General features: G+C 33.9%; 1 protein-coding gene across 1 annotated transcript; it reads left to right on the forward strand.

Annotated features, from left to right (window-relative positions):
- Positions 1-7,249: 7,249 nt before the first annotated feature.
- LOC126691625 (uncharacterized) lies at positions 7,250-12,865 on the forward strand. Its single transcript, XM_050386669.1, has 3 exons — positions 7,250-8,072; positions 10,693-10,860; positions 11,051-12,865. Exons 1-3 carry the CDS (start codon positions 7,527-7,529, stop codon positions 12,773-12,775), a joined length of 2,439 nt encoding a protein of 812 aa, XP_050242626.1. The 5' UTR covers positions 7,250-7,526; the 3' UTR covers positions 12,776-12,865.
- Positions 12,866-14,179: the final 1,314 nt, after the last annotated feature.

Consider the following 14,179-nt stretch of genomic DNA (forward strand, 5'->3'; position numbering starts at 1 on the left):
GTTCCATAAAGCCCCCTCTATTTGGAACCCTATATTAGAAAAAATTGAAAGAAAGTTAGCAGGTTGGAATAAATTATATTTGTCAAAAGGTGGTAGACTAACATTGCTTAAAAACACGTTATCTAGCCTCCCTACTTACTTCTTATCTCTTTTCACCATTCCTACACATGTGGCGAACAAAATTGAGAAGCTGCAAAGGGACTTCTTGTGGGGTGACACTAAGACACATTTGTTGGGTTGGGATAAGACATGCATGCCTATGGCTAATGGCGGTTTGGGTATTAGGAAGTTAACCACGTTCAATAAAGCCTTACTTGGAAAGTGGCTTTGGCGCTTTGAGATAGAGGAGAATAGGCTTTGGGGAAGAATGGGGGGGATGGACCTCTAAGTTGGGAAGGGGTGCTCATAGGTGTGGTCTGTGGAGAAGTATTTGGATGGGATGGGAAATGTTTCACAAAAATGTCCACCTTAAGGTTGGGGTGGGGGTTAAAGTGAAATTTTGAACAAACAGATGGTGTGGAGACCTTCCTCTCCAGTTGGCTTTTCCGATCTTGTACACTTTTGCTGCAAACAAGGAAGCTTTCGTAGAATCTTCTTTGTTGTGCCAAGGAGAGGGGAATTGGAGAACTTGGGATGTTCGCTTCATTTGTGGTCCTAATGATTGGGAGGCAAATGTGATGGATGAGTTCTTCTGACTCTTGGCTTCCAATCAATCCCTTGTAACTGAGGGTGATCGTATGAGATGGAAGTTGTCAAAGAAAGGAGATTTTACTATCCGCTCTTTTTATCACAAGTTACATGGTTCTTCTCCCATTGTCTTTCCTTGGAAAGGCATTTGGAAGGTTAAGGCACCCTGGTGTGTATCTTTCTTTGTTTGGACAGCAGCATGGGATAGGATTCTCACAGGAGATAATCTGAGGCTTAAGGGCTATGACTTCGTTGATTGGTGTATTATGTGTCGGTGCTGTGGGGAGACAGTGGATCACTTGTTGTTACATTGTGGAAAGGCTTATCGGCTGTGGTGCTTTGTCTATAGAATCTTTGGGATTTCATGGGTCCCCTCTGGTTCAGTGTCAGATCTTCTTTTTAGCTGGTGGAATTGGTTGGGGAAGCGTTCATCTCACATTTGGAATTTAGTTTTATTGTGTCTGATGTGGTGTATTTGGAGGGAACGCAACCGGCGGACATTTGAGGATTTGGATAGATCCGATGACCAAATCCTCGCTCTCTTTTCTGGTTCCCTTTTTGATTGGGCTAGGGCTTGGGGACTCACATCTAGTGATTCTCTTCCGCTCTTCCTTAGCTCTCTTTTTCTTTGTTCTTAGTGTTTTTTTTTTTCTTTTTGTTTGTACTTTTCTTTCTTTTCTTGTATGTTTGATATGCTAGTGTATTTTTGCACTTAGCAGTTTTTTGAATATAATTGTTTCTTACCTATCAAAAAAAAAAAAAAACTTCCCACTTCCATTAAAGCTCCAACAAAGACTATCACCTCCACCACCCCTAGGAACTCGAGATTGGATCAAGTGAAGAAAGGAGTAAGAAGCTACTAACTCCCAGTCATTGAATTCCTTATGAAATCTTAAGTTCTACACTTTGTCATTTCCACCCACTTGAGGACTCAATACATCATAAATAGAAACTTCCTTATTGGTTGAACACAAAAATAATTGAGGATAGAGAGTTTTTGAAGAGTTATCCCCGATCCACTTATCATGCCAAAAAAGAATATGAGAACCATCTCTCACCACAAAAGTGAAATGCTTAGAAAAACTCTCCTACCCTTCACTAATGCTTCGCCATAATCCACACCCATGAGCCCTCCTACAAACTCTAGTGCTCCACCCTCCTTTTCCTTCCCCATATTTCATTGCAATAACCCTCCGCCAAAGATGAGTAGGTTCATGGCCATATCTCCAAAGCCATTTCCCTAACAAAACTTGATTAAAAGGCACAAGTTTCCGAATTCCTAAACCACCCTGCTCAAGTGGGAATCACACTTTCTCCCAAGCCACTAAGGGGTATTTGAAACACTCTTCTGAGAAACCCCACAAAAAATTCCTATGAATACGTTCGAATCTAATAGCCATAGCTTTAGGAACAGTAAATAGGAAAGATAATAAGTTGGAAGACTTGAGAGGGTACTTTTCAACAAGGTGAGCCTACCACCCTTTGCGCACACATACACTCTTAAAAATCCACTGGAAATTGTTAAGTTAGGGTTTTTAAAATGTGTTTCCAATACCTAAAAACAAAACCATATGAGACCCATACATTCAAATTCTCTTTTTATTAGATTTGGTATGATATCTCTTTCTTAATGGCTATTCTAAAAAAAAATCCTAAAGCTGCCATTAATCAAACTGATTGAACTGATCAAGGCCGATTTGGAGCGGGGTTCCAGATTGATCGGTTAATCTCAGTGCATGATTTTTAAAAATCGACTGTTGTGGTTTGGTTTGAAACCCCCCCTCCCCCCAAGACCGACTGAATCACACTGAACATGCTACTTACAGCAAAGAGTTCCAACCTAGTAATTACACCCAAACTCTCACACGCTTACCCAAAGACACGTGGAGATGGAAGAAAAAGATAAAAGGGGTCCAAATCAATAAATCGAGTGTGTTCTTGAGGCTGGTATTTGCCAAGACTCTGTTGTATCCCATAAAGAATTAGGTTCTTGTTCAAAAAATTACCATAAAATTCCATTACCAGTACTAGTGTACGGCAATGTAGTTTGAGAAGAATGTTTTACATGGCCATTTGCATAAAAATAGTATCTTCTTATCGAGTTATTTTAGGACTACAACCAATTCCATATCCATTTTCACAACTATCCTATCTAATATGGCAGACTACATGTCACTTGCACAGGGACTCGCTATATTTTTTTAGTTGCTCACATTTTTTCCTTCTTATCCAATCTTGGAGGTGTAATTGATAAGAGTTTTTGATTGGATCTGACTCATGATCAATATACATAGGTTTAAATTTTATTTATATTAAACTTGGCCTTATTCTGGCCAATCAAAATTTCCAAGTATGCAAAGCTAACTTAGCTTGCTTTGGTGCAAGAAACATGAGTGGATTCTATACCCAACAAGACATCTCCTGCAAATCTACATGCATTCTGATTTCTTCTTTAGAAGACATGCACCCAAGGTGTAGCAAACCCCTCTTGTCAGTTCCTAGTGAATTCCATGAGAAAATTATTACTATTATGATTTAGTTCTTTATAACAAGTTAATGTCGTGTTCTATATGTCGCTATGTGATAATGCGTTAAGGATGGTGCAGTGTTCTCCTATCATTGTAGTGGGATGAAAGATAACAGAATTTAATAAAACATGATCAGTTTATTGATTTTTGGCCACCTAATAATTCATGTTAAACTAGATTATTTTAAATCAGATGATAGAGTTTCTACTTGACATCCATAGGAGTTAGGACAGATTATCTGAATCATGATGGCAATTCACATTATTATTATTATTAGTCGGCTGCCGGCTGGCCTGCTAATCATGTTACATATATTTTTATTCAGTAAAAAGAGAAAAAGAAAATACAAATATTTTTATTCACATTCTTAAGTGGCAGGGTTTTCCTCTAAATTAGATAGGAGGGGAAATTAAAATACAAATCAATGGTCTTAACTCTCATTTACCATTGCACACTCTAAGCGTGATGATCATTCTAAGTATAAATGTTTGTGGAGTGTGAGAAGGCAGCGGTCAGGATTCAAGTCTTTAAGAGAGAATTTCACACACATAAAATTAGATTATTCCTGAGTAGAATTCTACTTCAAATAAATAAAAAAAAATAAAATCTCTCATTTAATAAATTAGAGAAGATTCCTTTCAACTAAATTTAGAGGAAAACTTTATCATTTTTAAATTAGGTATCAAATTTCAAAATTTTTTATTGGTGATATATATATATATATATATATAGAAATTTTTTTGTTGAATCTTTATATTGGTCTTTTTGTTTGGATGAATATGGTTATAGAAATTTTGAATCCCGATGTAAAATTTTGTGTATGGAATTTGATCTTTTTAGGAATAGGTTTAGGGTTTTTTCTTAAAAAAAATACGAAATCCAAAAAGTTGTTAATCGTAAAACAAAATTCCGAACCAAAAAGAGCTTAGGTTTTTTTTTTTTTTTTTTTTTTTTTTTTTTTTTTTTTTTTTTTTTTTCAATTATGAGGAAAAAAAAATAGTTTTATGGATTATTTTAATGTACAAAATTCAAGAAAAAAATAAAAGCAAAATTATCTCATTTTTTGGATTGTTAACGGAAAACACCTAGTGGAAGTAGACGAAAGGATTGAATTTGAATTGACAAAAATAAAAGTTAAAATATTGGAAAAAGTTTAATATTAGGAGATTGACTTGAAAATTGATCAAAGTTAAAGAAAGAAAGAAATAAAGAAAAAAAAGAAAAGAAATTATGCGGATCAAATTACACATGATGTATTTCTTCTTTAATGCTTACAACATTTTTATTAAATTAATATTTCAAAAATCTATAGTTATATGATTTATATGTTTTTAACAAGTATTTCAAATTTTGTGTCAATTTAATATATATATATATATATATATATATTTTTTTTTTATTATCAATAATCTCATATATTTTGTTTATAGTTTTAAAGTTTAAAAATACTTGTTATAAGCCCAACTCTTTGAATTATCAGGCCATTAACTAATATAAGCCTCTTGTTTGGGATTGGCATTCTTGCTTGTATCGTGGTTTGGTAATTGACGTTAAAAAAAAAATGAATGGCTAGGAACTATGTTGCAAACCTCCAAAACAATCAGATATGTTTAACCCTAATCCACTACACCAAGCGAATCCCATTCCCTAGGGGCTAGGGCACAGTGAGTTCCATCCACCATGGATGGTTTTTACAAATCAGCTTGATACAGTTTTATATACGTTAATTGAAGACTCTGAGTGTGGGGGTACCCAGTAATTGATTCCAGAGCTAGTTGTTCCATTGGATCAAAATGACGTCCTATTTTCAGAGCATAACTGGCAGATTTGATTTGGTGTTTAGTCCAAAAAGGAAGTGCATTTTCTGTCCTGTCAATGCTATAATTTTGTGAAGTAGAGAGATTGTCATTTAGCTGAAGATAAAGGTATTCCAGTGCTTGTCATTCTTTGATTTTTCATGATTATATTTGTTTATAGATTAGGGAGCAAAAAAAAAAGACAAAATTATTTGTAAGCGCATATCGATTATCCTTATGTACATATGTGTGGGTGGTAGTTGTATATAAAAAGATAAGTATCCAATCAAAAAAAAAAAAAAAAAAAGATAAGTATAAAGGTTGACGAATTAATGTGGTATAATTGGGTCAAAACTCACAAGAATGAATTGGTGATTCTATATATTATATTAAAGTTCTTCTTAAAATGTTATCATGAGATGCATGTACTTGGAAGTTGGAACCCATAAATTTTATATGCTTCAAGTATCTGAAATTTTGAAACAATATGGAATGAAATGATATTATTTTCATTTCAAAATTTATAATTTTTTTAATAATTTAATAGTTGGGGAGGAGAATTTGAAAGGTGTAAATTTATGCTGAAAACTCTAAGAAATGTTAATTGAATTAGAAGACTGAAAACTTTTATAATATTTATTCTAAATAATAATATTATTAATTAATTCTATTTAATAAAATATTTTCATTTGAGATATAAATTACGAATCAGTGGATCACATTGAGGATACCACTTATTTCTTTTTTATTTTATTTTTATAGGAACCACTTATTTCTTTTGGTCGGCTGAGTACATCTCTATTTTAAGTTTTTAACACTTGGTGTTGGGCGTTTTTTTTTGGGTTAATACCATATGTGTACAAACTTTTTGAAACACCATCTATTATTTGAGAATGTGTTCTTTTTTGGTATGAAAGAGAAATGCTATATATACATTGAAAATATTTTCATAACAAATTTTAAGTGATAAATTATTACTAACTGTTACTGAGGGGAAAAAAAAATAGTAGTAAGTTTAAATTATAACTAATAAAAACTTACTACATAAGATTTGTTACTAAAGTATTATGAAAATTTTATGTTAGTAACACTTCTCGGCCTACAAAACACACTTGTCATGCATCTCAATCGATTAAAGAGGACAAACACTTGCTAGTTGGTACTATTCTCTTGCTCTTCACATTGAAGGAATAAGGATACACGGCTATGAGACCCGTCAATGTGAGAATAGTTGCCTAGTACATATGGTAAGCATCTTGCAGAGGATCTTGTTCACTAATTTTCTTCGGTTGCCTGTTCTCCACAAATTAAAATGAAAAAGAGGTGGAACTTATTCTTGAAATGATTCTTCCTGTATTCTCCTGCCAACTTACAAGAACATTGGCGCATTATGCGTGGCAATTTTTTGGTAGAAGGGTTTGGCTTGCGTTTAATATTTTAATGCATTGAACGTGACACGAAACATAACACGTTATGTATCGATGGCATATTCTTATTTATTGGTAAAACTAAGGTTCCTGTAGTCACATAAAACGTATGGATTTTTAACATGGACAAATTACAATTTTTCGTTTTAGGGGATATTGTAATTGGGGTGATAAATTAGAGTGAAAAAAAGAGAGTAATTTTATCAATTTATAAACGTTGATAGTTCATCTGACGCTCAGGGTTCAAAATGATCTTTTAAGCTCATTCCTTTAGTTTTCTGAAATTACTTACTACCATTTTTAAAATTATTTTCTTGAGATATAAATAAGCAGTTCCTGAAATGTTGGATTTTATTGAAAGACAACTGGAACGAGCAATTTAAAATTTTAAAACTCCCTTACAAGGTACAAAAACTAAATGGCAAGCAACAGAAAAGGTCAACGATAAAATTCAAATAAAAATAGTTGAAGCTGTAATTTAACAAATAATTAAATGAAGGGCCAACATCATGATATGCTCATGCTTAGTGTATTTTATTGCTTTATCGATCATACTGTATTAGAATAGAACAAATATTTTAAAGTGTACGTTTAATTTCCACCATTCTTTTATGAATATAAATAAAACATTAAAGTTTAAAACAATTAAATTTAAAATAAACGGTTGGAAAGAAAGGTTTGTGGTCCGACAAAATCTAGAGTTCAATTGAAACTCTTCTGTCACTTCGCGCTATGATTCTCTCTCTCTCTCTCTCAATTATAAGCTTGTGTCGGACACCTATAAAGAAACGGGAAAAACATCCTCTCTCAATGCTCTTATACAGAAAAATGTTTTCTTTGATAGGAACGATTATGCATATAGAGCCAGTAATCACCCTTAGATTAAGCTATGTTTAACATGGGCTTCCATCTATACACAAAAAGAGCAAGGCATCAGGTTCATTTTCTGTAGAACTCTAATCTTTTGAGGTACCTAAAACAAATACATTTGAGATCAACGTGTGTGCAAAAGCAAAAGTGAAAACCCCTTCTGCCTTTGCAGCTCTTGGAGCAATTAAGCTTGCATACAAAGCCCTGCGACACTTGAAATGTCATCCACAGAGCCAAGAACAGACCGAACACGAGCTGTGTGGCGTGTGCGCTTAGGCTCTGCGTTACGGACCATACTAGCATGCACCATAGTTGGCTGCACCACTCTGTATAGCCCAGCCTCTGTCAAGCACTTTCTAAGATATCCAGCTTTTTCTTACGTGACAACAATCCTAATTGTGTCTGATGCGACACTAGGTGATGCTCTAAGAGGTTGTTGGCATGCCTTGTTTGCTACCATTCAGGCTTTGCTTCCATCCATGCTATGCCTGTGGGTGATTGCGCCAGCCAGGTTCACCAGCGAGCTAGCAGCTATGGCAGTGGCAACCAATGCATTTTTGGTTGCTTTGCCTGAGTCAACACACTTGATGTGTAAAAGGATTGCATTTGGACAGATTGTGATAGTGTATGTGGGTGCTGCCATTAATGGTGCAAAAGCTAGAGCTATCACACACCCAATTCATGTGGCATCAAGCACTGCCCTTGGAGTTTTGGCTTCTCTCCTGGCTATGTTGTTACCCTACCCGCACTTGGCCTTCTATGAGGTAATTAATTTGCTTTATTTTACACTCTTGCACTTTAATGAGCACATGAAAAGTAACTATTGAGACTCAAGGTCTTCCCTAGTTTATTTTATTATTATTATTTTGAGAAAATTTCAATATATGATGTTCACCCATAATGATAGCTCTTTATATTAGTTTTTGATGTAGGTGGGGATTGAACCCCAGATCTCTTATTCAACCCTAAAAAACTTTACCAATTAAGTTAATTAGAATCGACTTAAGGTGTTCCCCAATTAGACCTAATGAAATTGAACTTGAATGAAAAATAGGATAGTCATAGGAATAATATCCTATTTTGGTCCAGTAAAGTTTTTACCCGAACTCCATGAAACTAACTAGTTTGTCAAGTCATCCCTTTCAATCGGTCCGATGGTCAAGAAAAGGGGAATTAATTATTTTCTACTTTGTAGAAGAGTTGGAGTTGAGTTTTGATGGGTTTACTTCTTTATGTAAATTAGTTGTAAAATTTTTTTTTTTGATAGGAAAATTAGTTGTAATTTGGGGGTACATCATCAGGTTGAATCAGACTTAACCAACTTAACCAGTTGGGTTAAGTTGGATTGGACTTAAATGTTTCATCTCTTATAAAAAAAATTCATCAACTATTTAAACCAATTGTTTTTCATTAAATTATTATAATTCATATAGTTTGCCTAAACTGCATTCCAAATTTCTAAATTAATTAAAACTAATTTTCAAAATATCAATATAAATCAAAATAAACTATTGAAATAAGTGTAATAAAATAAACTTTAATATATATATATATATATATATATATATATATATTTGTGCGCATATCAGGTTGAGTTAAGAGTGTTTTTTGTCAACCCGACTGACTCAATTCACAAAAAATTAAACCAAAATGTCATGTTCAGTTGGGTCAGTTTCATTCGGTTGATAGGCTAAAAGTACACCCCTAATTAAAACATTAAGCGGAGCCCATGTAGATTTGATACTTTCTCAATTAGGGCGACCTTTTCAAATACCATGCACGTCAATACTCTAATTAGAGAACTACTAGATGAAAGATCATTGGAATATCCTTTGACTTACTGGCTTTTTTTTTTTTTTTTTTTTTTTGTGTGTGTGTATTTTCTGGTATTTAAAAAAAAAAAAAAAAAAAAAAACCTGATTTGGACTTGAAATTGACAGTTAAACCTACCAGAGCAAATTAAGCGGGTCCTAGCTACATAAGTGGCTAATTTGGCACCAAAGTTAGAGTACCAAAAAAAAAAAAAAAAAAAAAGCGCTTTTTCCTCTTATTGAACAATTTTTATTTATTGCATTTACCCAAATAGAACAAACAAATATCTTTTTAGATTTGTCTTGAAGCATCAGTTTAATAACCATTCAAGTTGGCCATGACCATTGGGTTCTCATGCATTGTTGATTGTGCATTATTCATTCTCTGGCTGCATGCTGGCATAAGTGATTTTTTTTTTTTTTTTTTTTATTTATGAAGATTTTTGGTCTCCTTAAAGGCAGATCTTGCTCAGTATTATGCTTCCAAGTTTTAAAAAGAGAATAGAATAAAATGGATAGATTATATAATAATGGAATGAAATGAAAAAAAAAATATGGTAAGTTTTTCTATTATTTTTAGAGTTTATAAAACAAGGAATGAAAAATGGGAGAAAAAAAAAACTTTACAATTATGCCCTTCACTTTTTGCTTATCTTTTTTTTTTTCCTCTTAAAAAAAGCCTTTTTTTAGTTTTTTTTTAGAATATGAATAAAATTGAAATTGCATGTATAAAGGAAGAGTATTTCGGAATGTTTACAAGGAAATTAAGAGAATGAAATTCAATGAGCATTCTCTCCTATTCATTTAATTCATTCCAACTAAACTTCCAAACGAATTAAGCTAAAAGAACAAGATAAGAGCATGAGAAAACCGAATCTTAGAACTTAGAAGGGCATTATACATTAAGATATAAATATTTTTAGTGCATCTTGAAATTATAAGGGAGAGCATGAAGCATGTGAATGCTTCAATGTGTGTTCCTTTCTCTTCTCCCAAACAAGCTTAGTTATTTTATTTTTTTTCCCAACAAGCTTAGTTAAAACTTAAAAGAACAAAGTAAGAGAACAAGAAAAAAAAAAAAAAAAAATTCAAGAAGGCATATTGTACACTATCTAGACATATTTTAGCGCATCTAAAAAAAAAAAAAAAGTAGAGCATGAAGCATATGATAAAGTGAGGGCTTGTGCCAGTTCACAGGTTCTTTATATGCAGTCGGTAACACTAATCATGAATCATGAATATGCATTATGCTTGCTGGGATTGGGAAGATCTAAAATCCAACCCACCATGCAGAGAAGCGCCCAAGTTGGCTCTCATATATATATATATATACATATCTTTTTATTCTTCCTCCATTATTATAAGGTCATATGACTTCCACAAGCTACTATGCTACGGGACTGCCTAGAGAGAAGTATATCCATGGCCATGGGCAATAGGGCAAGTTATGTGACATTTTGTGAGTTCATATGTGGATTGTGAAAATGAAATACGGATGCAAATTCTCTGTCTCACTTTTTGCGTTCCACCATATACTTCACTGATCATAACTAATGACTCTTATGTTTTGCAGTTACGAAAAACATGCCAATTATATGCTGAAAATGCTTTTGAGAGATTAGATTACTTCATCGATGCCATTTCTGCCCAAGAAAACACAACTGCACGTGACCTGATTTCCAAAGCTATGTCCCTTTCCAAAGCAGGAGCCAAGCTTCTTCAAAGTATCAAAAAAAATATGGTAAGCTAACATTCACATATATACTATTGCTCAGCTGAGCTTTTAGCTAATCCAATAAGCTGAAGTCATTGTCAAGAGCCTTATAATTCAATTAGCACTTTTTTATTTTTTGAATGAAAACATCCAGGACTCAAATTCTCTCTCCCCTTGCTATCAAATTAACTGAAGTCATTAAATTCTTTGTGAGCAGGACGTCATGCAGTGGGAAAGACCTCAGACGAAATTGTTAAAAACCCGTTACATTAACCTTGGAGAAAAATTGCAACACATGGAATTACCAATAAGAGGGATGGAAATGGCCTTAAATTGTAGCACAGCTTCTTGTATTGGCAGCATGATGGATGAAGAGCTCAGAGAAGTTTTGGGAAGTTTGAAAGTACAAATAGGCCAAAAATTTGAGCGAGCTAAGTGCTCTATGCCCATTGATGCAACAATAACTCTTTTAGAGACAAAGGAACAATTTTTAGACATGTACCTTTGGAAGTTCCGAAACATATCCATAACCCAAGAAAATTTGTCAACATTCTTCTTCTTGTATTCTCTAGAATTGCTCTTGGATGACTTACCAATTGCTCAAGTCCCTGAGTGTGCTTTGGAATACACTCAGAATATTGACACTGAAGAATATATTGATTCACAAAATCAAGCAATGGGTAGCTTCAATAGGACCTGGAGCACTCTTGACATATTTCCTACAAGCCAGAGTTTGGTTTTTGCTTTTAAGTGTTCACTTTCTCTAGGTCTTGCTGTGCTATTCGGTTTGATGTACAACAAGGAAAATGGATATTGGTCGGGACTCACGATTGCTATCAGTTTTGTAACAGGACGACAAGCCACGTTTACAGTTGCAAATGCTCGAGCACAAGGCACAGCAATGGGATCAGTCTATGGAATCCTATGTTGCTATATTTTCCAAAGATTTGAGGATTTAAGGTTCTTAGCAATGCTACCTTGGATTATTTTCACCAATTTTCTAATGCATAGCAGAATGTATGGCCAAGCTGGTGGAATTTCAGCAGTTATAGGGGCATTATCAATCTTGGGTAGGACAAATTATACCAGTCCAAGTGAGTTTGCAATTGCTAGAATTTCAGAGGCATGCGTTGGATTAATTTGTTTCCTCATAGTAGAGATTCTTTTGAATCCTGCAAGAGCAGCAACTCTGGCCAAAACTGAACTTTCAAGGACCTTGGGGGCACTTCAAGATTGGATCAACAGCATAGTTCTTTGTTCTAACCAGAAGAACATGCCAGCTTCCACTTTGCAGGCATTGAGAGAAAAGCAGAACAAACTGAAAACTCATTTCAATGATTTGGAAAAGTTCATTTCAGAAGCAGGTTTGGAGCCTGATTTCTGGTTCTTGCCTTTTCATGGTCCTTGCTATGGTAAGCTCCTAGAATCTTTGTCAAAGATGTTGGACCTTACAAGTTTCGTGACTTATAAAATAGAGTTCCTCTCACAAGTATCAAAAAGATTTGCACTTGATTTGAATGAGCTCCAAGAACGCATGAATGATGATCTAGAGCTATTCAAGGAAAGAGTTGGCTCTTCATTGAAACACCTTGAAAAGGCGACTTCAATCAAGTCCCTTGCAGCATTGGAGAAAGAGTTGCAAAAGAAAGTCATGTCTCAAGACATTGAGTTGGGAAATTCACCAAATGTAAATGCGTTCCGGCTCTTTGGTACAGATGAAGAAGAGGTTGAAAACATTATGAGTTCTTTTCTTCGACACTTGAATGAAGAAGCTGACAAGATTTATGCTAAGGCAATTGAGGAGAAGCTTAAGAGCCAAATAGTTCTATGTTTGACTGGCCTGAGCTTCTGCATTGGTTGTTTGATAAGAGAAACGATGGAAATCGAGAAAGAAGTAAAAGAACTAGTCAAATGGGAAAATCCCAAAAACCATGTAAATTAATTTGAATGAAATTTCCTGTAAAGTTAATGCTTTACATACATGATATATTATATATTGATAGAACCACCACCGCGGGCAACTCTTTGAGTGGGTTTGCTATGCCTATGACTGCAATCATGAAGCCGCGTGTATGAGATGAGGGCTGCAACATATCTTGTAACTTGGCCAACTGTTAGCTTATACAGAATTGTTCTATCCTTCAATCATTCATGGATAAGGTACACTATTCAGCCCAAATACAAACCCGTTATTCTAGAACCACAACATTTACCACACATTTTCTCATGACTATCTTATATGGTAGACAAACTGACTGACTGTCTGTTTTTTTATAAATAAATATCAAATTTCTTTTGGCTTCGTTTGAGAGTTCATAAGAGAATGAAAAGGAATAGAATGTATTAAGTAAAGGAAATGAATGGAATGAAATGGAATTAAGTAACCTTAATTGGATGTTTTAAAATAAAGGAATGGAAATGAATGAAATGTAAGTAATCTTGTTTAGGAGTAACATGGAGGGAATGAAATGGAATCATTTTATAATAATATTATTATTAGACCTCTATTTTAAAATAAAAGGGTTGAATATATAGGGGTATTTTGAGAGTTTTAGTAAAAAATTCATTAAATCTAATTCCATTCCCTCCCATTTCTCCTAATTTTGGGGGGAATGAAAATTTGAGATTTTAAGGGAATAGAGAGGAATGAGTATTTCCTTCTACCCATTTCATTCTCTCTTACTTAAACTCTCAAACAAGGGAAGGGAAGGAAAGAATATTCTAAAATTATTCTTTTTATTCCATTTTATTCTCTCTTCCTAAACGAGGCCTTAGGCTCCATTTGGGAGTTCATAAGGGAATAAAATAGAATGATTATAAGGAAATTGAAAGGAATGGAATGTATTTAAGTAAGGGAAAAGAATTGAATGAAATGGAATTAAGTAACCTTAATTGGATGTTTTAAAATAAAAGAATGTAAATGAATGAAAATGAATGAAATATAAGTAATCTTGTTTGGGAGCAACATGGAGGAAATGAAATGAAATTATTTTATGACAATATTATTATTAGACTCCTATTTTAATATAAATTGTTGAATAAATAGGGGTATTTTGGGAGTTTTAGTAAAAAAATCATTAAATATAATTTCATTCCCTCCCATTCCTCTCAATTTCAGGGGGAATGAAAATTTAGGTTTCGCTTGGGAAGAGGGAATGGAATAGAATGGAAATGAATGAAAAGAATCATTTTAGAATATTCTTTCCTTCCCTTGTTTCGGAGTTTTAATAGAGAGAATGAAAAGTCCATTCCCTTGTTTGGGAGTTTAAGTATGAGAGAATGAAATAGGTAGGAGGGAACACTTATTACTATCTATTCCCTTAAAATCTCAAATTTTCATTTCCCT

This window comes from Quercus robur, chromosome 7 (assembly GCF_932294415.1).
Source record: "Quercus robur chromosome 7, dhQueRobu3.1, whole genome shotgun sequence".
Lineage (NCBI taxonomy): Eukaryota > Viridiplantae > Streptophyta > Magnoliopsida > Fagales > Fagaceae > Quercus > Quercus robur.